Source organism: Apteryx mantelli, chromosome 17, assembly GCF_036417845.1.
Source record: "Apteryx mantelli isolate bAptMan1 chromosome 17, bAptMan1.hap1, whole genome shotgun sequence".
Taxonomy (NCBI): Eukaryota; Metazoa; Chordata; class Aves; order Apterygiformes; family Apterygidae; genus Apteryx; species Apteryx mantelli.
The window spans coordinates 8,938,228-8,958,668 of NC_089994.1; the positions used below are offsets into that span (position 1 = coordinate 8,938,228).

A 20,441-nucleotide genomic window follows, 5' to 3' on the forward strand; every position below is an offset into this window, starting at 1 on the left:
AAAGATGGAAAAGCAGCATCCCACATTCCCCAACATCAGAACCTTTTCTCGCCTCTGTGGTGGCAAACTATCCTTTTTGAAGAAAGCTGACTGAAGAGGAATGAGGCTGCTATATATTAAAAGCCAGTCTGAGCAGTTTGTCTCCAAGGAGTACCAAAATGGGCCATTCCTTAGGAAACCTCAGGTGCTACCCACAGCTTTAATGTCTGCCAGGCTAGGAAAGGACCTTTCGCACTGCCAGGTGTGCTGCTGCAATGTATAACTCAAACCTTGAAAACCTGTATTTTAATTCATATTTTGACTGCAAAAGACTAAAAAAAATATTGTATTTCTCTCCCAATCAACATTGTATTGAGGATCTGTAGGTTCCTCAGCTATCACTGCAACACAAATGAGTGAGGAAGCAGGCGCCAGAGACCCCCATTGCTGCTTCTTTTTGCTGACAGCGCCCACCCTGAGGGCAGCAGCACCACAGGGGGAAGCAGAGACAAATTCAGAAGACGGAGCATTGAAAAATAAATAAATAAATAAAAACACTACAGAAAAAAGCCCATTAAAAAGTCAGCTGAGACAAAAAAAAAGGCAGAATTTCTGTCTTCAGGAAAAAATCATCTTTAAGAATAGAGCCATAGCACCTTCATTTTGTATTTACATTGTGTACCTCAGATAAGAGATGCATACATGTACAAATAATTAACTTCTTTAGAAAGGTTTTAAACACCCTACTGCAAAGATAAAAACTCAGATATATTGTTGTGCTTGAACCTTCAAGCCAAACAGTATAAATAGAGCATTGGTCCATTGTAGAATGAAACCACTTAAGTAAATCAGTTTACCAACATGTTTTGAAAATTCAAGATAACCAGCAGAAAGTTCAAAAATTTCAAGATATTAAGAGGAAGAAGGAAAAAAAAAAAAGGGAGAGAAAACCTCCAATAGTATAAATATGTTAAGAGCGCTACTTCAGTAAATTAAGTTACTTCAGAAAATTTTTCCATAGTTTTATCCTTTAGGAAAGAGCTTATTTTGTAAATAACATTATCATCAATTCCTTCTCCATTTTATCTCATTGAAAACACTTCTAAAACTGACCAAGCAAAGCCTGAAGAACCCACCCCCAAAAATGACCTGCATACTCATGTTAATTTTTCCTTTCGTAAGCCATAGAAAATATTTAAAAAAAAAAACTATACATAGCTTAACCATTCCCTACCAAATTATTTTAACACACAATTGAGTACCTGACTAACATAAGAGTAGATATAAAAAGTATTAGAATCATTTTATAAAAGATGAAAGAAAAATGTTAAAGCTACTTCCATCCCCTTGGCAAAACTAAACATAAAAATCACTTTTGAATGAGGTAGAGCACGAGCCGATGCCTCTTGGAGACTCGATGCTAAGTTTTGCCCTGGATCACGGCATCCAGTAGCTTCCTCACGGGGCTGGAAACGTCCCCTCGGTTCCCCGGCTTGTGACATCACACAGTCGCCAGTGCTGGGCACCACCTGCCTGGCGCAGGAGCAAAGCGTCCGGGCAGCCACCATGGAACGGCAACATGCAGCGTGCCAGTGCGGATGACGCGCACCCAGCCCCCCTAGCTCACCTCGCCTCTAGCACGATGGAAGATATCATGATGCTTGGAAAGAAAGGCTATAACCTGGGTGTCACTCTGGGGGAAGGCTCTTACGGCAAAGTGAAAGCAGCCTACTCTGACAGACTGGAAAGCAACGTGGCAATAAAGATTATCGACAAGAGGAGAACTCCTCGGGATTTCCTGGAAAAATTTCTCCCCAGGGAAATAGCCGCTTTGAAACGTATGAACCACCCCTCAATAGTCAAAACCTACGAGATATTCGAGACAAAGGCTGGCAAAGTGTACATCATGATGGAGCTGGGGGTAAGGGGAGATCTTCTGGACTACATCAAGAGCACTGGAGCAATGAAAGAGGACATCGCTCGAGGAAAGTTTCAGCAGTTGGCTTCCGCCATCAAGTATTGCCATGACATGGATCTTGCTCACAGGGACCTGAAATGTGAGAACATTCTTCTCGATAAAGACCTCAACATCAAGCTGTCAGACTTTGGCTTTTCCAAACCCTTAACTCGGGATGAAAACGGGAAAATTACTCTCAGTAAAACCTTCTGTGGGTCTGCTGCGTACGTAGCCCCTGAAGTGCTACAGGGCATTCCTTGTAACCCCAAGATTTGTGACATATGGAGCTTGGGGGTCATCCTATATATAATGGTCTGTGCATTAATGCCATTTGATGATTCTAACATCAGAAAAATGGTCTGGATTCAGAAACAACACAGGATTCACTTCCCCAAGTCCAGACACCTGACTGCAGCATGCAAGGATCTCATTTACTGCGTGCTCCAGCCAGATGTGTCTCAGAGGTTGAACATAGATGAAGTTTTAAGCCACCCATGGTTGCAGCCTCCAGAACCCACGGTCCCTTCAACAGCACCAGCTGCAGAAGAGGGCGAGTGTTCCCAGAATCTGCATGAGGAAAAGCCGGAGCACAAGCAGCAAACAGAACCCCAGCCTGCAGAAAAGGAAGGAGAGAGGGAAAAGGGATCCTCTTAGATATGGCTAGTTTGAACAGTATCACAATAATTGATCTAACTTGTGAACTGCTAGCTTTCAACTTCTGATTCTGTGAACCCTTTCAGAAATAGTCCTTGTCTTTTGCTTTACAATCAAAGCATAGAAAATACAGTGCATCTGCTGAGCTGAAGGAACAGCTTAACACTACCGTTCACAAAAGGCCTGTCTCTGATATGGTTTGCTGGGACCAGAAGTTACTGCCAAATGCAAGTTGGAAAGCTTTCTTTCAGGTCACAGTGCTGTTGACTGGCATTTACAGATCATAAGCTCACATCTCTCAAGTTCCTGTTTGCACTGGCCGAAGAATTCACATTAGCCACATTACGGATTCGGTACCACAAGGGCAGGGCAGGTTATTGGAAAGTGTGAACTGATGTCTAAAACTGTATCTGTATACTGTTCTCATGAGGTACTAATTCTCTTGACAGGTCCCTTGTACACTCGAGATCATCAGTTTAAACTCTGGTCAAATTAAAGAGAAGTCCTCTAAAATTCTGGGTCCTGTCTCAGTATATACGCAGTTGGAAGAGGGAAGTGAGGAGCTCACAGACTTGACTGTATCTTTGTTTTTAAGTCACAAGATCTACCCCCTTTTCTGCAAAGCACAAAAGCAAAGAATTCTGACACGCTAGAGGAAGGTTTAGTCAACCTTTGAGGAAGGTTTACCACATTTTATAAATAGAGATATCTGTACACAGAAGTATTTAAATGCAGTCCACAGGGTCATCTCAAAAAGAGAAAAATATTTCACAAAAATCCTTGCTGTTTTCCAAGAGTCCAAACTTTTCTCTGCTATTGCAGGAAGCATCCTTATGCTACGGCAGCCCTGTGTAACACATCCATGCAGTTCAAAGGGAAGTTATACCACAGTAGGAAATAGTTTGCTTCCAGAAAGCACATCATAGGCTACTTCAGCTATGTGGTCGAGAGTAGAGCTGGTCCCAGGTCTAGCAACTGCTGGGTCCTGTTCTGGCAGCTGCACTTAGATACCCCTTAATACTGATGGTTCACAACATCCAGTTGGCACACAGCTGGGTACAGCCAGTTCACTACTGCCTTGATGATGAAAGGACTATTTAGAAGAAATCAGATGCCTTCCTTCTTTTAGGAAGCTGCAGTAAATTGTCTGTGATTGATGTAGTATCCTGAGACACTGGTGTCTGAGACACCGTCCTTGATAGTGGGGTGCTTGTGGGTGTATGAGGCCCACCTGCTGGGGTCTTGTAACCAGGAGTTCCTGTATGGGCTGGGGAAGGAGTATAGCTGGCTCGCAGGGCTTTGTCAGTATATTTACTTGCAGTCCTGTTTACCAGTCGTTGCAAAGCTGGTGACATAACTGGGCTTAGTCCTTTTGGAGTAAGGCTGGAATAGAATCAACCATTTTAAAAGATTTTACAGTAAAAACTTGCCATCTATCAGGAAGAGCAACAATACTTCCACAGGAGAGCTTGGTGTCCACCCCCCCCCCCCCCCACAGTCCAGACCCACTGGCTGTAGAAGTCATTCTGCCTGCTGGTAAGTGCAGCCTGTCCCTCTAGAGAGCTACAACAACACAGACACATAACATCCCTCCCAAACATGGACGGCACTGCCTGTCTTTTCCTTTGAGCCTGCTCTGTCCTTCGTGTGACCCAGTCAAGCAAGCCTTATCATGTCTCCTCTTACTGCAACGAGGCAGGACACCTGTCTGGGCCACTGCCTGGGTGGCTGTAGGGCAGAACAGTAAGGCTCACAGGAGGGAGGATCAAGAACAGCCAGCAACCACCCTCCCTTGGGAATTAAGTCTCTCTTCACTTCTAAAACCTTTTAGCTTGACTGTACCTCTTCCTGCTTCCAGCACTGTAATTCCTCCCTTTCTGCACACATTGAGATTTAAATCTCATCAAAAAACAGCCATCCCCAATTCTGCTGTCCAACTATGTACAGGCAGAACAGAAGTCTTACCTGGCCAGGTTTTCTGTGACTTTTCGAAGTGCCTCCTGCTTTTTTGCTCGGTTTTTAGCTGCTACTTCGTTGGCCATCTTAAGTCCTAACCTCTCACGGCGCCCAGGCTCCAGGATCTATAAATACACCACACAGTTCACTCGTCAGAGTACTAATACAAGTGCTGCATAAATGAGCCAAGGCACCTGCACAGTGGTATTCCAGCCCACAAGGATCTAAACTGGGGAGGAAGGGGGCCAGCCCATTCCTCTCTGCTGCTACAAACAGCCAGAGAGGACATGGGGAGACCTTCAGCCTGCCTTAGCAACCAACAAAAATGGTAGAACCAGTTCAGGCAAGGAAGCAGCCATTACCTCTGGCATTTCCTCCTGCTGTCTCTCCTGGACAAACAATGTCACCTGTGTCTTGCCTAGTCTGGCCTGTAGCCAGCTCTCAGGCAAACACAGACATTGCTAAACAGTGGGAAAACCAGTCGAGGGCTTCAAAGCCCAACAAAACAGAGGCACATACAGCAAATTACACCTTCCCTAACTAAAGGGTCTCGGACAGCTCACATTCAATGACACCAGTGGGATACAGCAGGCATGCAGGGGCAGGGGCCATTAGGAAATCCAGAGTGACTTTTCTACCCTCAAGTGACATAGCTGCCTCTGGCTGTGACAGCCAGAAAGATTAAGACAGAGGGAAGTTCTAAGATTTCTACCCATTCATACATTAAAATCAGAAATCAGGCACCTCTCCAGCTTCTTCAGAAAGCCCCTTTTTGTCTGGGCCCATTATAAAATACTGAGTCTCACCCTCTTGCCAGCAATGAGTGTTCCACCCAGGTACCTCCACCAAGTAGCTTTCATGTGGAGCCATGTCCATCTCCACCCTCCAAGCAGAACCTAGATCATTATTCTCAAGAACTGGGAACACAGCCCAGATGTGTCACACACCTCACAACGACGTTAATCTATGAGTTACTCAGCTCTCTTTCCCTTCTCAGTCCATCCCCCCTCAAAAAAGAATGATATGCTGACTCCTGATATGAAATACCTTGAAGGCTGGTCCAGGTGTTCTGTCCACGTATGGCGTTTCTGACCCATCTAAACGCAAAGGTGTGCTTTCGATTTCACCCCATGTCATAAGAGGAGACTCATTCACACCTAACAACGAATTAAAAGAGTCAGACTGATGCAAGACATTTTTGTTCATCAAGAAAGAAAGAAGGGGGGGGGAGGGGGGAAGAGGGAAGCAAGCTACAGAATGCAGCAAATGGATTAACACAAAGTGGAGCCCCTCCACTACAGGGGAAAAATCACATCCAGTGTTTAATAATAACATGTGTTCCCTATTAAGAGGGTATGACCTTAAAACCACAGGACTGCCTATAGCTGCGTCACCCTCTAGGTTATAACACCCAAGCACTGTCCTTTCAATGGGTTTATTTTTCCATTTGGTGTGCTTTTGCTTAGAGACACTTTCATTTTTTTTCTACAGCATTAGTCTTCCGCTCTGCTGTGGTATGAAAACTCCTTAAACACAGTGAACTATTTAAAAGCAGGAAAATGGGCAGAGGACTTTAGACAGATGTAACAGCCAGACATACTCTCAGTTTGTCTTGAGGCTAGCATGCGACAGACTGACTACATCTTTCCTAACAGCTACAACTGCAGAATAGGTTCTAAGAGTCTGATTAAATCACTGGCTAGAAAATCTTGCTGTCCAGGGTTTGGAAAAATGCATTTACACTGCAGAAAGGAGGTGTGTTGCAAATGCCACCTACAGGCTCTTCAGAGGAAAGCCTCACTACACTTGCCTTTCAGCATAGTGACAAAAGTCAGGGAAACATAGTGACTGATGAAGAAAAGCTAAAAATTCAGATATCGCATTTGAACTAGAAGAAAATCACTATGTTCTGCCTAGAAGTACCCCACAGCTAACATACCTGAACAAAAAGAACCTACAACACACAAGTGTATTTGAAGGGAGAAAGAACCTAGAAAGCAGTAGAGCTGGAGGAAACCATAGGTTAGACCACAAAGCAAGCGAGAGAAGCCACGGTGAGCCAGTCTGAACCACCACTCAGCAAACTACCGGACACACATTTTATCATGAATGCTCCCCATTTTGCAAGATGGGCAACTGAACTTGTTGTAAGTTTAATGCTTGTGAAATGTTTGAGATCTTTTTCTTTAAGCACTAGAGAAGCATTGCCCAGGAGTAAAACAAGCTCCATAGCACCCCAGGTGCCCGGGATGCCTCACCCTACATGATTCAAACGCAAAGGCACAGCAGTGTGTTCAGAGCCTCTCAGACACTGTACGACTTCTTTCTCCAGTGACTGGACTAGAATTTAAGCACTGAATCAAGCTGGCATACACTATACACCAGAAAGCCACCAGCTCATGGGACACATACAGATAGACTGCTTACCTCCTTGTCTAAACACCAACAATGATACCCCAGTGCTGGATGAACAGTACATCAGAATAAATGTAATATGAGTCCTCTTACATCACAACAACCAAGAAAATCCTCTTACCAGGGGCAGGAGAGGGAGTAGCCACAAATCCATATCCATTCACTTTTGGAGACTCCTGGGGTATCAGCTCTTTCCCATCCGGTCCCACTTTGCCCTGTTTGTACTGTAACAAAAGAGATATCATTCATCTGCCTTTGAAGAAAGGTGTCAATCAGCTGTATCCAGCACACACACAGTTCTCCTGCTTTATGAACAACACAGGAAGGCAGAGTCTGACAAGGTTTTGATCAGAAGCAGTAAAAGTTATCCAACCTGGGCATTGAGTGCTGCAGCTTGTTGGAGCTGGGATTTGCTCAAGGCTTGACTAAAAGGGTCCTTCACAAAACGGGTGTTTCGATGGACAACTTCCCTGGGCTTCTTAAATATATCATCCTCATCAGGTACACCTGGAATGATACACAGATTTTTAACAAAGGGTTCAGGCACTACTAGGCAATGTGCCCTGAAGTCCCCAATGAACATGAGACTGGCCACATATTTCTACATGACAAAGAATCCAGCAACTGCAGTTGTTTATCTCCAGCAATTTAAAATAATACTTGCACTAAATCTATGCTGTGTAACACCTGAAAGCTATGAATAAATTAAGATTGGAAAATAAATTTAAGAGAAAGTCAACAAGACTTTAACTTCTGTGAAACAGTGAAGTACAGAAAATATTGATTGTACATTTACAGCCAGAAAGGAAGCTGGGCTTACTAAATGAGTTGCTATAGAAAACTACATCATATCTGAACTTTACAGCAGAAAAACAAAATGCAGCATTACCAGAAAGAACTGCTTAGTCATCTGTAGAAATACTATAAGTGTTGTTTGGAATGAGACCACCCAAACCAATGCGTCTCCTGAAGGACCTGCACACCTCACCTGTGGGATAATACATGAGGGAATTCCGAGCCGTGTACTCCCAGGTCTCCAGCCCAGCTTTCACATTTTCAAGGGCCTGCTGCTCTGCTGAAGGAAGCGCCAGGTTCTCATTTCGTCGCTGAAAGGAAGATGAGGAGAAAGAAAGAAAGAAAGAAAAAAAAAAAAATCAGGTCTGAAAGAGTCCTGCATTCTTCTAAGCAGGCATACACATTTGGAAGAGTTCAACCACCCGTTCAGCTACGTGCCCCCTCACACCTTGCATCTGCATGGCAAAAGCCCTCTCTCTCTCTCTCTCTCTGAGAACTGGCATTCTAGAAACATCCTGTCCCTAAGTGAGCTTGCAAACAAGAATCCCTTATGAAGTTCTGGTATAAAAATCAAGCAAGGACTAAAGACTTAGCTTCTCAGAAAGACTATGTTTATGACTTTGCTCATTTTGTCTTGTAACAAGACTTATACTGGTTCAAGGTTCTTCTGCTTTTTCTTCATCCACTAATCAAAATTAAATCAATGCCTTCATTGCTCAAAAAGGGAACAGCAAGCTACATTACTCATATCTAAAATAATGACAATCTACAAGGCCAAAGTGAGTAACCTTGGGAGCTTTCAAACATTTCCATAGACAATACAGCCACTGAAGCATTTGACATATTCACACTATTACCCACATGCTCTTAATAGCATTCTAGTACAACCAATATTAACAAGAAACGAGTAGAATGCAGTCAGCCACTGATGTTACTCCATTTGAAAATTCTCACACTAATCAAACTAGACAAATACTTCCAGAAGCTATATTAAAGAGATTTGAACTTATAGTCTTTAGTGGGTATCATCAATATATTTTTAAAAAGCTATATTGTCACTGAACACATCAAATGAGGCATAGGAAATTTGTCTGGTATACATATAGTCATGTTGTGCAAGAAAACACAAGGTCCAGACACAGAGTGCTGGCTGACAGAAACACACAGAACATCAGCACAAGAGCAGCTCCAACAGCTTCACCTTCCTCTCTCTCAGTAACCTGATCTGATACAACCCCTGTGCTTTGGGAACGTTCTCCTGCTGTCCACCTTTTAACTTCAGACTAAAGCAATGAAGATGCACAAGGGGCCACAGAGGGCATATCATTACCACAGATTCTTTGAGGACTTACATTAGCTGGGATTAAAAAACATAATGCTCACTTAAAACAACGGCAGTAAAAACACTCAAGAATCAGTGCCCTTCATTAAAAAGCACTGCAGCTTACATCTGGCACTGACATCTGGCAACAGTGCCAGCTGCTCACCGCTGCTGATCTAGAAAAACTGACATGTCAGCCCCAAAACATCTCCTGCACCTCCCACTAAGCTAGCTGACGAAGACAGTTCTTCAGCACAGCTAGCCTTATTGTGTACAATATTTTGTATCAACAGCTGAACAGATTATTACTGGCAATAGAAATAGAAAACTGAAATGAGAAAAAACATCTAAATGCAAATAACAAAAGGCTGACGGACAAAAAGCAGGAATTGTTCTTCAGCTGCTCTCCATTGTATTGGCACTTATGGAAGAGATCGCCAAGAACACTAATACTTGCGCTTAGTGCCGTGCTTCACAGCTTCAAAGCTCTAGGCAGAAACAGATCATCAGTTCATCAGTGACTAAGTCAATATTGTCCTTGAGTTATAGATGGAAAAACCAGATGGCATTTCCTTTTTGTATCATTTCAGAAGAACACAGATATGCTGGAGCCATTTCCTACCTGGGCATACTCCTCTTCCGCACTGTACAGCCAAGCATGTTTGACTTTCTCCTTCTCTTTAGCCACTTCCATGATCTGCTCAAATGAAGCATTATCTTCACTCGTGTGTTTTGCTAAGAAGCTGTCCAGACTGGGAAGTACATCTTTATCATCTTTTTCTGCTTCTCCTAACAAGAGGAGGGAAGAAGCCTGAGAAAGTGATTAACACCACCCCTTTCTAGAAAAGGGCAATACGTAACTCTCAATCCTCTCTGAGAGCTAGCCTTCTACTGACCCACTAATAATTAATATGAAGCTTCCGAGAGAAAAAAAAAACGTACACACAGAATAGTACAATAATAAATTCTTTTTGGAAGATGTATAACCAATTTTCACATAAAACCTTTTATGGCATTTATAGCTATTCACATTAAAGGAAAAATGTAAGAGTGGCCAGCTGCTAGCAGGCATTTACATTTTTAATACTATATGAATAGCTGTCCCTGTTTTGTTCCTTACTGACAAAATTAATTTCATGTGACAGGAAAAATTTACTGCCTTCAAAGAAATCAACCGAGTTGAGAATTTACACAGCCAAAAAGAGATTCACAACTGGGAATCCACAGAGCCATAAAGTATTACATCAAGTCCAACTCCAGAGTGATTATTTTCACTACTATAAGGTTAAAGAAGACAGCTTATACATCTGCTAAACACCTAAAACCATTACAGGAGAGAGAGCTCACAACAGTATTTTCCTGCTGCTGAAGAATTCAACTAGAGAAACAACATTCCCTTACCTTCCTCTGCAGCTTTGATGCCAGCCTTGGGTTTATTGACGAGTGGAAGACCACCTGGATGTACTTCAGGGGTTTCAAATGTGGCTGGAGTAACATCTGTTACAGAAAGAAAAAGATTCCCATGGTTACTGGAGCACAGAGAAGGACACTGGCAGTGACATTTTGCAGCATAGTAAGGGTCATGTGCCAAATAAGTCATAGAAGTTATATCAAGAGAAGAACTATTTAATTAAAAAGTTGTGAAAAGACTTAAAAATATTCTGGGCAATTCAGTTCCAACCACTGAACAAGATTTTGCTTTCACCCAAGACATTATTTTTCTCCTATTGAAAACAACACAAAACAGCCACAGTCCTACATATTTGCCATACTATCTACAGCTTCACACAACAAAAGCAGGCAGCAACGCTAATGTGGTAACAATCCTAACGTAGGTCAGTGCCTGCACCTACAATAGGGGAAGGAAAGGAAGACGCTTGGTGACACATGCCCTTTGCCATGAGAGAGCTAAGCTCCATAGCAAGAACTTTTCTAGGCACTGGGCTTTAGCATAAGAAATATCTGAACATCTTAAAGCAAGTATAAAACTGTACACTTGATACTTGCCAAGTGAAGCTCTGATGATTATGAACTTTCAACACTTTCTTCCCCAATATATTACAGTGTTATACCTCTACACATACAGTAAGAATATCTAACACTATAATAATGATCCAAAAGCATAGCCTAGAATTTTTGATAGTAAAATACTGCAAGTTAGAGCACGTAACATCCTCTCAGGAACAGGATCTGGAAAAATACGCCTACGGAAATGGTTATTCTATAGCTGTTTTTCCAAAAAAACCATTCCCGCAAGAAATTATTATTAGACACCAAAGAGAAGCTCAGCAGTAAGTACTAAATTACCTGATGATCAGATACTGGCTACTGCCCAATCCAGTATATTAAACCCCACACGGTATCAATCTTGATTCTTTAAAATAATCACTGCTTGCCCAAAGTTAGATAAAAGGGTACAATACCATTAGATATAAACCCTTATGTCTTAAAAAAAAAAAAAAACTAATAAATAAAAAGCCGAGATCCCAAACTGTTAAAATGGCTTCTTCTCTTTCTTGCATAGCCCAGGGCATAAAATGACAACACACAAACTTTTTTGTAGCAAGTGCCTGTACTCATAGCTTGAACGTGGAAACAGCCCCAGCGAGCCAGTTCTTACAGGGTGCGGGTGTGTCCCTTGACGATTTGCCCAAGGAGGAACCAAACTTGATAGCGATTTGTCTCATTTTCTCCAAGTCACCGTTCTCTTCGGCCTCCAGATATTCCTTCTGCGCTCGTAACTTCTCCACATCGGGGAAGAAGTCTCGCTGAATGATTTTCTCTAAGCTCTGCAAACAGACAGACCACTGTAAGCGCGTGACACCTCGGGCGGGGCGGGGCGGGGGGGTCTCGCCCAGCGGCACAGCGCGGTCACCCCGAGCTGCGCCACGGAGCCACGGAGGCCGCGGGAGCGGCGCCGCGGCCGGCGAGGCCCGGAGCGGCCCGGCCCGGCCCCCCACAGCAGCCCCGCCGCGGCCCGGGAGCCGCTGGGGCGCGGCGGGCGGCCCACCTCGATGTAGGCCTCTTCGTCCAGGATCTTCTTCGGGCGCCTCGGGGCCGGCTGCGCCGCCTCCCGCGCCGCCACCACGACGGCGCCCTCGGGCCCGGCGGGCACCAGGGCGCGGGACGAGGCCGCCGGAGCCGCGGCCGCGGCCGCCGCCTCCATAGCGCCGGCCAGGCCGCCAACGTCGTGTCCCTCCTCAGCCGCCGTCGCCGACGCAACGCGCCGTGACGCAACGCCGCTGCGGGAACGGCAGCCGGGAAGCGCCGCGCTAACCGCCCCGCCTGGGCGGGCGAGGGTCATAGAGCGCCCCGCGCGGCTAGAGCGTCGCGGCGGCGCCGCGCCCCCCGCCGCCGCGAGGGGCCAAACCCGCCCCGCGCCCTTCGGCCGGTTCCCATGGCAACGGCGCGGCCTGGCCCCGGCGCCGCCGCAGGCCCCGGAGGCGGGAGCAGCCTCCTCGCCGCAGCCCCGCGGGCAGGCCTCGGCTGCACACGCACCCGGGCGGCGGGGGGGCTCCTTCCCCGGCTAGGCTCGAGTCCCCGCCGTGGCTCGGGCGGCCGGAGAGCTCGGGTGCCGGGCGGGAGGTGCGCTGCGGCCGGCCTCCGCGGAAGCTAACGCGAGCGGGGCTAACTGCAGTGCGGCTGGGGCCTGTCGCACCCGGGGAAGGGACACGGCTCGTGGCCGCGGCAGGGCCTCCACACAGTGTTTTTCCGTATAGGGGATAGTTTTATTTACCTCACTGTTTTACAGGGTGTATTTTCTCTTGGGCCACGCCAGGGACACACACACAAACACACTAACAAGGAGTTGCGCTACCAGTCATGCTGCGGCACAGACGAGCTGAGGAAGCAAGCTGAACGGTCACTGCTCAACGCTGGGCTTTCAGCAAGAGCTACTTATTCTCCCACAGGCTGTGGGGAGAAATCCTTGTTTGTTTGCTCAAGGAGCAAATCACCTGTTCAGTGAGCTTCCACATCGACCCCAATGGCAGCTCTATATGCCACCATGATGCCACAAATAGTGAACATTCATTTGCAGAATATTTTGTAAATCTACAGTAGCAAAACAAGCACAGATACTACCCTCACAGAGCAAAGAAGCTGGAGGAAATCTCCCCTTCTCTTGATGCATACACATTTAACACTGATGCAGCTCTGCCCTTGCACTGGCTTTTGGCAGCTGTTTCTGCTTAAGCATCTGAGGGTCATGCCTTATGATTTATTTGCCACATGGACGAGTTTTGGAAGAAGAACTAAGACTTGAAAGTACGCTGTCTGCTTTTACCTGTCCTCCTCCTCTTAGAATCATGGAGGTTCCCTTTTGCTTCATTATTTCCCTTCAAGCTACCCCACTACAGAACCTGTTGGCTAAGGGAAGGTGATGCTCTTGGTGTTCAGCTGCTGAGATGCAGCCTGACACCACTAACAGTTCTCCTCAGGGGATTTCTTGGTGCCTTGAAGGATCAGAGCTGAAGCAGATGCCCTCTTCTGATGCCGCCACTTGGCTCGTCGATTTTTAAACCAAACCTAAACAGCAAAAAACAAGAAAGGAAGAATTTCTGCATTTCATTTGGTACTTGGAAAGGGGCAGGCAGTTACACTCCTGGACTTTACAGTGTGCACTAACCTTTAAGATACTACCATGCGTTTCCCGATATAAAACCTCCTGCACAGTACGCTTGACACAAGATCTATCCAGTCCTGCCCCTGAAATCCTGCTCAGATACATATAAGGGACACAAGTGAGCTGGGACCCCCATGGCAAATACCAAAGTCATACAGGCCACAGAAAAAAGGAATATACACCTGGGTGCAGAGTTGTATCAGCAGAATTAGGTGCATGTTTGTGTGTGTGTATTTATATAGGTGTATCTATGAGAAAGTTTATGGGGCCAGAACACCAAAATAAGCCAAACCAGCAGAACTGTTACACTCTTTCATTACATAAACTGTGTTTTCTCAGATATCTAAGAGTGGTTTTTAAAATGAGGCCCTGGGTTTGCAGCCCTGAAAAAGACAGACCAATGCCTGGGACTGTGTTCTCCTGGGGTGCTTTACAGCAAAATACTCATTGTGGCACCTCACCAAATGGCAGGATCTCACCTCTACCCTCTCCTCCTTCAAGTGAATGCGGTTTGCTAGGTGCTCTCTGGTGATGACGTCGGGGTACTGGTTCTGATGGAAAAGCGTTTCCAGGGCCTGCAGCTGGTCCTCGGTGAATATGGTGCGATGCCGGCGTGTCCGTCGCTGGATCTGGTGGAAGGTCTGCAGGTCGCTCGGGCTCCCCTGGGGACTCTTACAGGCCCTGACCGCAGAGTGAAACAGCCGCATGGGCCAGGGGAACCTGGCGTCTGCAAAGGAAGAGTTACAGCCAACACCATTAGGGGACAAAGGACTGAAATAAAGATCCTGCTCAAGGCAGTTCCAGTGCAAGCTGGATCCACACGTGTGGCTTGGAAAGAGGTGCAGCCAGCCAGCTGCAGTGGGTGAAAAGCTGCATGATCATGATGCAAGCAAGAGAAGGGCTCAAGACATCACTTCGGGAGAAGCGCGCAGGAGGGAAGTACTGGCTGCATTTTCCTCATTTACTTACCGGTTGCAATATGACCAGCTCCAGAAAATCACTGGAAACCCACAGCCCAGGTAGGAAGGGAGGAGATGTCTTTCAGTAATGAAATTGGGGGGGGGGGGGGGGGGGTGTTGAGCCTTCAGGCTTTAAGGCTTTTTTGAGCCTTAAAAAACACATTTTTAAGGCTTTGCTACTTTTTTTTGCTAGATGCAGCAAAAAAATCCTTCCCTTAAATGACAAGTGAGGTTCCTCAGGGCTGGTGCTGTCAAGAAAAGCAGGCACAGCTCTGTGCATTGGCAGCATGACGAGGTGACCTCCAGGCTCACGGAGAACTTCCACTCCTAGAAGCACCGCCGTCTTTAAGTGTTTAACACTAAAACAGCAATGCCCAGCAACAAACAGCACCTGCAATTTTTAAAACCCAGTAGCATTGCAGGACTGCCTGCTCTTAGAAGTGATGCTGAGAAGGGGCCCAGCCACTCCTTGCTGGAGCTGAGGTCTAAGAAAACCACCATGGCAACGTGGCAGGCCAGACACTGTATTGTTACTATATACCCAGGTTTTCCCCTCTACCCAGGGTTGGCACCAGCTGTAATGCCCCTTCCACAAACCATATGCAGTGAACCAAACCCCAGCACTCACCCAGCCAACTCGGCGAGTCCTGCAGGGAACGGGCGCTCGTGTGAGAACAGCAGCAGCAGTTGCAACCTGCAGCTTCCGGCTCTTCCTCCTCCTCCTCCTCCTCCTCGTCCGGCAGGGAGCTGGCTGTGATGGCCTCCAGCTCACACAGCCCCTTGGGTGCACAGTCCAAGAGCCCCCGGAGGTACAGCGGGACCAGGACCTGGGGGCTTTTCTCTGCTGGGCTGGAGAGGATGTTCTCGATGCTGAACGAACACTGCTTCTTCAGGCCTCTCCTGCCAAAGTCGACGCCAGTCACTGGCTCCGAAGACATCCTGTGCCAGCAGCAGCGGCCGTAGGAACGGGCAGCTCACGCTGAACAGCTCTGGCTTTCTATGAATTATCGGTGGAGTGGGGTCTTACAAGGAAGAAGACCGCTTACACTCACATAGCTTTTAAGGCAGAGCAGTGAAGCCATCCAGAATCACCGTTTTGCCTTGGAGCTTGACGTGACTGTCATTCTTGCACCTGAGTTTTTATTTGATACACACCCACACACCCACTTTTTTCCTTCTAACCTAGCTGCTTTATGACTGAAGCCATCCTAAATATATATATATAGAGAGAGAGATATAATCCCTTTGGAAAGAAAACCGTAAACCCCCCTGTGAATAAAATAAATTCTAACTAATCTTGGCAGCTTTGTGAAGGGTTAGTGTGGATCTAAGATTTAGCTAATCCCACAGAAACGACTCAAGAAGGAAATCTGATTTCTCCATCTCGGGTGTAGATTTGAGGTGGTTATGATCTCCATTGTGCTGGAGCCTCCAATTCAAGGAAGGGGGAGGATAGCTGTTCCCAGCCTGGAAATGGACCAGAGGATTAACTCCTTAAAAGAAGCAAATTATCCCTTTCTCTGTCCAAATGAAAGCTTTCCCATCAAAAGAGAGCTGTCATATCATACAATATGAGAGAGAAGGAGAGTTCAGCTTAATAAAAAATCATTTTTAATGCTAGCATAGCCTTTGGCTGCACCAGAACTCTCTGTGAAAGTTGATTTATTTTCTGCTCAGAGCATAGAAATGGTGTTTTCCCTCCTTCCCCTTTCCCTCACCACCATTGCTTTAATCACAATAATAATACAGATGCTTTGCATGTATCTAACATACGTTTTGTAAGGATTCAAAGCCCTTAATGAATTAGATTAGTGGCAGCTCACAGCACCTCTGTGACATAGATTAGTGGCATATAGTTGCCTGTACAGCCACCCACAAGGGGATCAGATCAGCTGTAGCCATGCTCAGAGTTACAGCAGAGTTTGGAAGGGAGGGCAATGAGCGTTGCCTCTGCGTGAATGTAGACAGCGAGGCCCTGTAGTAACTCACGCAGGAATGTGGCCTTGCTGCCAGAGCTAACACTGAAAGAAAACACCAAGGGCTATTGAAGGAAAACACTGCTCACTATTCAGTGAGCCCAGAGCAGCCAGAATTTTTGCCCGGCATGGCTGAGAGCAAGTGCTTGATGAAACAAATTGGCAAGCATGACATGTTAAAATGTTTTTTTTTGACATTCTTCCTAATTGCTTTCTGCTGTCAGAGTTTTTAAGGATCATATTTGTAAGATTTTTCTCTAACAGTGGGAAGGCTTCGGACCCAGCCCCAGAGTCCTACATGCAAGGGGTGGGCTGTGACCCTGCTTTCCCAGGCTCTGCTGCTGGCTAACACCCACTCAGAGCTACTTGCGTGAGTTCAAGGGCTCTTGTATTCCTGTTCTTTAACAGGAAATTAAAGCTGTTCAAATTCCCAATGCCTTTATGACTATAGTGGGATGACCAGGCTTCTACAAAGATTTGTTAGTTCAATTACCAACTTCTCCTTCCGCCTAGAAACATAAACTCCAGTGAGGTTATGTCCAAGAGCAGAGAGGTCACTAAACTGCAAATCAGCATGGGAAGAGGAGCTTGGAAGGCTGAACCTCTGCAGAACCAACAGCAAGGCCTAGTATATACGGTCACCACAGAAGGAAAGAGGACATCTTCCACCTCAGCGTAGCCTGAGAAAATTCACAGCTTGAAATGTCATTTGCCTTACAAGGGCTAAGTCTCAAGCAAATCTTTTTTGTGCCAGCCACCACAGTGTACCTCACAGTAGGAGAGAAGGAGCTTTCTTAACTGAGGAAGGCAACTGTACCTCATGTTAAAATAGCAGTGATGACAAGGTGCTTGCATTTATAACAGAGTAGCTGGAGTTAAAATAGAGAACCTGTGTTTGAGTTCAAGTTGCTTAGGAGAGTTTAAACCAAGTTTTCTTGTCCTCAGTGCTGTTTAAGCCAAGGTGGGTCACAAGGCTTTGGGGACTCGCTTGGGGAATGCTCTCCCACTCTGTATTGCTTTGTGGGATAGGCAACGTATCAGTCCCACTCGTGGTGTGGTGAGGAAACACACAAGTGAATGCAAGGAAACTACAGCAGGTCAAAATGTCTGTGTGATGCCTCGTGACTTCGCGTTGAACAGCCCAGCAGCACCTCCAGCAGCACACTGAAAATGAGAGCCAGGCTTCATGAAAGTCCCCTTTACTAGTTCCCTTTCTTTCCTCTTTGGCCCTGCTTCCTGCCTGCCCTTCCTCACTTGATGGTGGGCATCCAGTCCTGGGAACAGCTGCTCAAAGGCCTTTCTGTCTATGACCCTTCAATCTCTTTAAAATCTGACTTAGAAACAAAATGTTATCTTTTCTCCTATCTCCTCCAGCTATTCTGATTTTGTAATGTAATTTATAACTATGTTCTATAAATCTCTAAATATTTGCTGTAGGCTTGAAAGAAAAATGTCTCTGCAGCCTTCTGGTCTGTTCATTGCTACGTTGCCAAGACATAAGTGCTACCTGAGATGCACTGGAGAACTGAGTTAGTGTCACTGATCATTACAAATTGCTCCTTAGCTTTCATGTAAATACCCAAACGGGGACACACAGGATGGATGTGGGCCAGGCTCTGCTCTCCCGCGCGCTGTGCAGGTCCGGAGTGGCTGCATGGCTGGCAAGGTGGGATCAGGAGTGCTGTGGGCAGGCAGGATCTGACCCTTTCTGCTCCCAGCTGCAATAATCATACGCCCGAAGTGGATTAATTCTCATTCCCCATCCATAACAAAGGACGTCTTTCCCTGGCTTCCCCTGCCTGCCCCTGCCTTCCCACCACACATGCACTTAGCCTATTAGTATCTCCGCTGATTGCTTTCTTTCATTTCTCCCATACCTTTCACTTCAGAAAATGGACTGGTAATACTTCTTTTATCAAAGAATTATGGGATTTAGGACCCAGATCTTACAAAGAGACTTTTGATAGCTGCTGGTAATCAAATCCCGATCGGCAGACACGTCTCTGCACCCTGTTACCGGAGAGGAATAAAGGAAGGGGATTATTGATGTTCTGTTTACTGAGCCTCCAGGAGATAGGATCGCTGGGCTATTTCATATTAGAAAAGGAAAGGAAAATAAAACAAGAGAGAAAAAAATGCAGATAAGGGAGGACAATATAGATATAGATAAAAAGGAAAGAAACAGGCTCTTATCATTTTCTTATTGGTTAAGGAGATTCCAAAGCCATTATAGAGGATTAGCAAAAAGGTTAATCTGCTTTAGCCGTTTGCTTGTCAAAAGTGAATTTATAGGGTTTGAAAATCCTTCCTATGGTGAAACTAGAGAAAATCCCCCTCTTCCTCCCCTTCCCCTCCCTTCTGCAGGCAGCACAGGGGGAATGGGAAAGGGGCCTCAAAGACCCTAAAAAGCACAGGCGCTCTCCTGCGACTTGCCCCGTGCCTGGACACGTACCCCTGCGGAGAGTGGGCAGCTCTGATTTGGTAGCGCTTTTCACACTTTTTCGCAGGTGTAAAGTGGCCACAATGTTCAGGGCGGCAGAGGAGCAAGTGTGGGAGATGTGAATGTCCTCACACTTTGCTCTGACTTTGCTTAAGGTAGATACAGGGGTGTTTTGCTAGTTTTTAATGGCAGCAGTGAGGGCAGACCTGGATGCGCCAGCTGGATTTGGACTTCCAAGTTAATTTCTAAAACAGAACAGAGATGGACGTTGCCGGCAAACGTGGCTGCAAAGTACAGGCTGCCTGTGCCTGTCCCCGAAGGCATTGCTCACCCAGGGAGCCGCAGCTCCCGGAGTCCTCCCGGTTCCCTGGTGCAGACGCCGGCCCATTCGAGCCGTAGTCTCCTGGGCTGCGCGCGCTGCTGGCTTGCACAACCGCCCAGCCAGCCCAGTGCTCTCGTTAGCGCGAGCGAGAACGTCGCTGTGAGGAGCAAGGCAGGAAAAAAAACAAACAGAGCTCCACACATCCCTAGTCACATCGGGGAAGGGAAAATAGTGGCAAATTAAATTAATAGAAGGTAACGCACAACGGTAATAATTAGCATCAACTGTCATAATAAATCTGTTCGTCTTTCTGAAGGACATTCCTTCACGCGGGAGGAAGCGGAGCTCCTCTCCGCACCGTCAGGAGTGACTCGGGCGATGCGCCTGTTAGCAGTGAGCGCCAATGGTGCGCAAGGGCAGGCTGCAAAGTGAAATTACGGGGTAAGCGCCACGGGTGATCAGAGCTTCCTCTGCTGAGCTAACTTAATGCGGTGCAATGGGAAGAGTCAGCTGTTCCAGGCTAAAGCGTTAGAGCTGTTACTCCGGGGAGCTCAGCCCTCTCCCTGCCATGGCCTCGCGGCGCTCTGCTCTCGGCCAGCTGCCTCGGCTCCTCCGGGGGCCGCAGCACATGGCACCCGCCTGGGCGCCCGTCTTCCATCCTTGCGGAGGAGCCGCTCTCTCCCCTAACTCTGGAGGCAGCTCTGGGTGTTGCTGTTTTTAACCCAAAAGCCTGATTTCTAGGCAAGAGGAGTTAAATGAGATCAACCTCACACTTCTGTCTCTCCTGCATTTATAAAGCAAACACGACACATCCCACACAATACAGGGCCTGGGCTGCGCCGCGGGAAGGGCGCGGGGCACCGGCGCCAGCCTGGGACAGCGCCAGCGTTGCCGGTGACGCCGGGAGCTGCCCGGGCTCCGCGGGGCATGACGGCTGTGCCCGCCGCTGGGCCGTGCGGGGACACCTCGCCCAGACCCCCCGCTCCAGCGGCCCGCCTGCACCCGGGCAGCGGTCCAGGGGATGCACGGAGAAGGGCACCCCG

General features: G+C 46.8%; 3 protein-coding genes across 4 annotated transcripts; 1 reads left to right on the plus strand and 2 right to left on the minus strand.

The window, feature by feature from the left end:
* Window positions 1–554: 554 nt before the first annotated feature.
* Window positions 555–3,162, plus strand: LOC106491046 (testis-specific serine/threonine-protein kinase 2-like). The gene has a single exon (XM_013950574.2). It carries the CDS (start codon window positions 1,559–1,561, stop codon window positions 2,588–2,590), a length of 1,032 nt encoding a protein of 343 aa, XP_013806028.2. The 5' UTR covers window positions 555–1,558; the 3' UTR covers window positions 2,591–3,162.
* An 83-nt stretch (window positions 3,163–3,245) lies between these two features.
* Window positions 3,246–12,368, minus strand: ESS2 (ess-2 splicing factor homolog). Of its 2 annotated transcripts, XM_067306830.1 has the most exons (10): window positions 12,088–12,348; window positions 11,698–11,866; window positions 10,479–10,574; window positions 9,700–9,866; window positions 7,950–8,067; window positions 7,335–7,468; window positions 7,083–7,185; window positions 5,594–5,703; window positions 4,556–4,671; window positions 3,246–3,973 (listed from the first exon to the last, which is right to left on the minus strand). In XM_067306830.1, exons 1-10 carry the CDS (start codon window positions 12,241–12,243, stop codon window positions 3,688–3,690), a joined length of 1,455 nt encoding a protein of 484 aa, XP_067162931.1. In that variant the 5' UTR covers window positions 12,244–12,348; the 3' UTR covers window positions 3,246–3,687. The 2 variants fall into 2 exon arrangements, with proteins under 2 accessions (XP_067162931.1, XP_067162932.1); XM_067306831.1 differs by lacking the exon at window positions 4,556–4,671 and having other exon boundaries at window positions 3,817–3,973; window positions 12,088–12,368.
* A 466-nt stretch (window positions 12,369–12,834) lies between these two features.
* GSC2 (goosecoid homeobox 2) lies at window positions 12,835–15,993 on the minus strand. Its single transcript, XM_013950579.2, has 3 exons — window positions 15,289–15,993; window positions 14,181–14,428; window positions 12,835–13,604 (listed from the first exon to the last, which is right to left on the minus strand). The coding sequence occupies exons 1-3, from the start codon at window positions 15,596–15,598 to the stop codon at window positions 13,500–13,502; spliced, it is 663 nt and encodes a 220-aa protein (XP_013806033.2). The 5' UTR covers window positions 15,599–15,993; the 3' UTR covers window positions 12,835–13,499.
* Window positions 15,994–20,441: the final 4,448 nt, after the last annotated feature.

Bases quoted from the DNA above. Each gene is read 5' to 3' on its own strand.
- LOC106491046 (XM_013950574.2), top strand. From the start codon at position 1,559: ATGCAGCGTGCCAGTGCGGATGACGCGCACCCAGCCCCCCTAGCTCAC.
- ESS2 (XM_067306830.1), bottom strand. From the start codon at position 12,243: ATGGAGGCGGCGGCCGCGGCCGCGGCTCCGGCGGCCTCGTCCCGCGCC. The intron at 10,575-11,697 runs GTAAGAACTGGC...TTTCTGTAACAG, and splicing joins AAGGGACACACCCGCACCCT to ATGTTACTCCAGCCACATTT. The intron at 7,469-7,949 runs GTGAGGTGTGCA...GTATCATTCCAG, and splicing joins CCTCATGTATTATCCCACAG to GTGTACCTGATGAGGATGAT.
- GSC2 (XM_013950579.2), bottom strand. From the start codon at position 15,598: ATGTCTTCGGAGCCAGTGACTGGCGTCGACTTTGGCAGGAGAGGCCTG. The intron at 14,429-15,288 runs GTGAGTGCTGGG...CTTCCTTTGCAG, and splicing joins GGACTCGCCGAGTTGGCTGG to ACGCCAGGTTCCCCTGGCCC. The intron at 13,605-14,180 runs GTGAGATCCTGC...TTTGCTGTTTAG, and splicing joins TGAAGGAGGAGAGGGTAGAG to GTTTGGTTTAAAAATCGACG.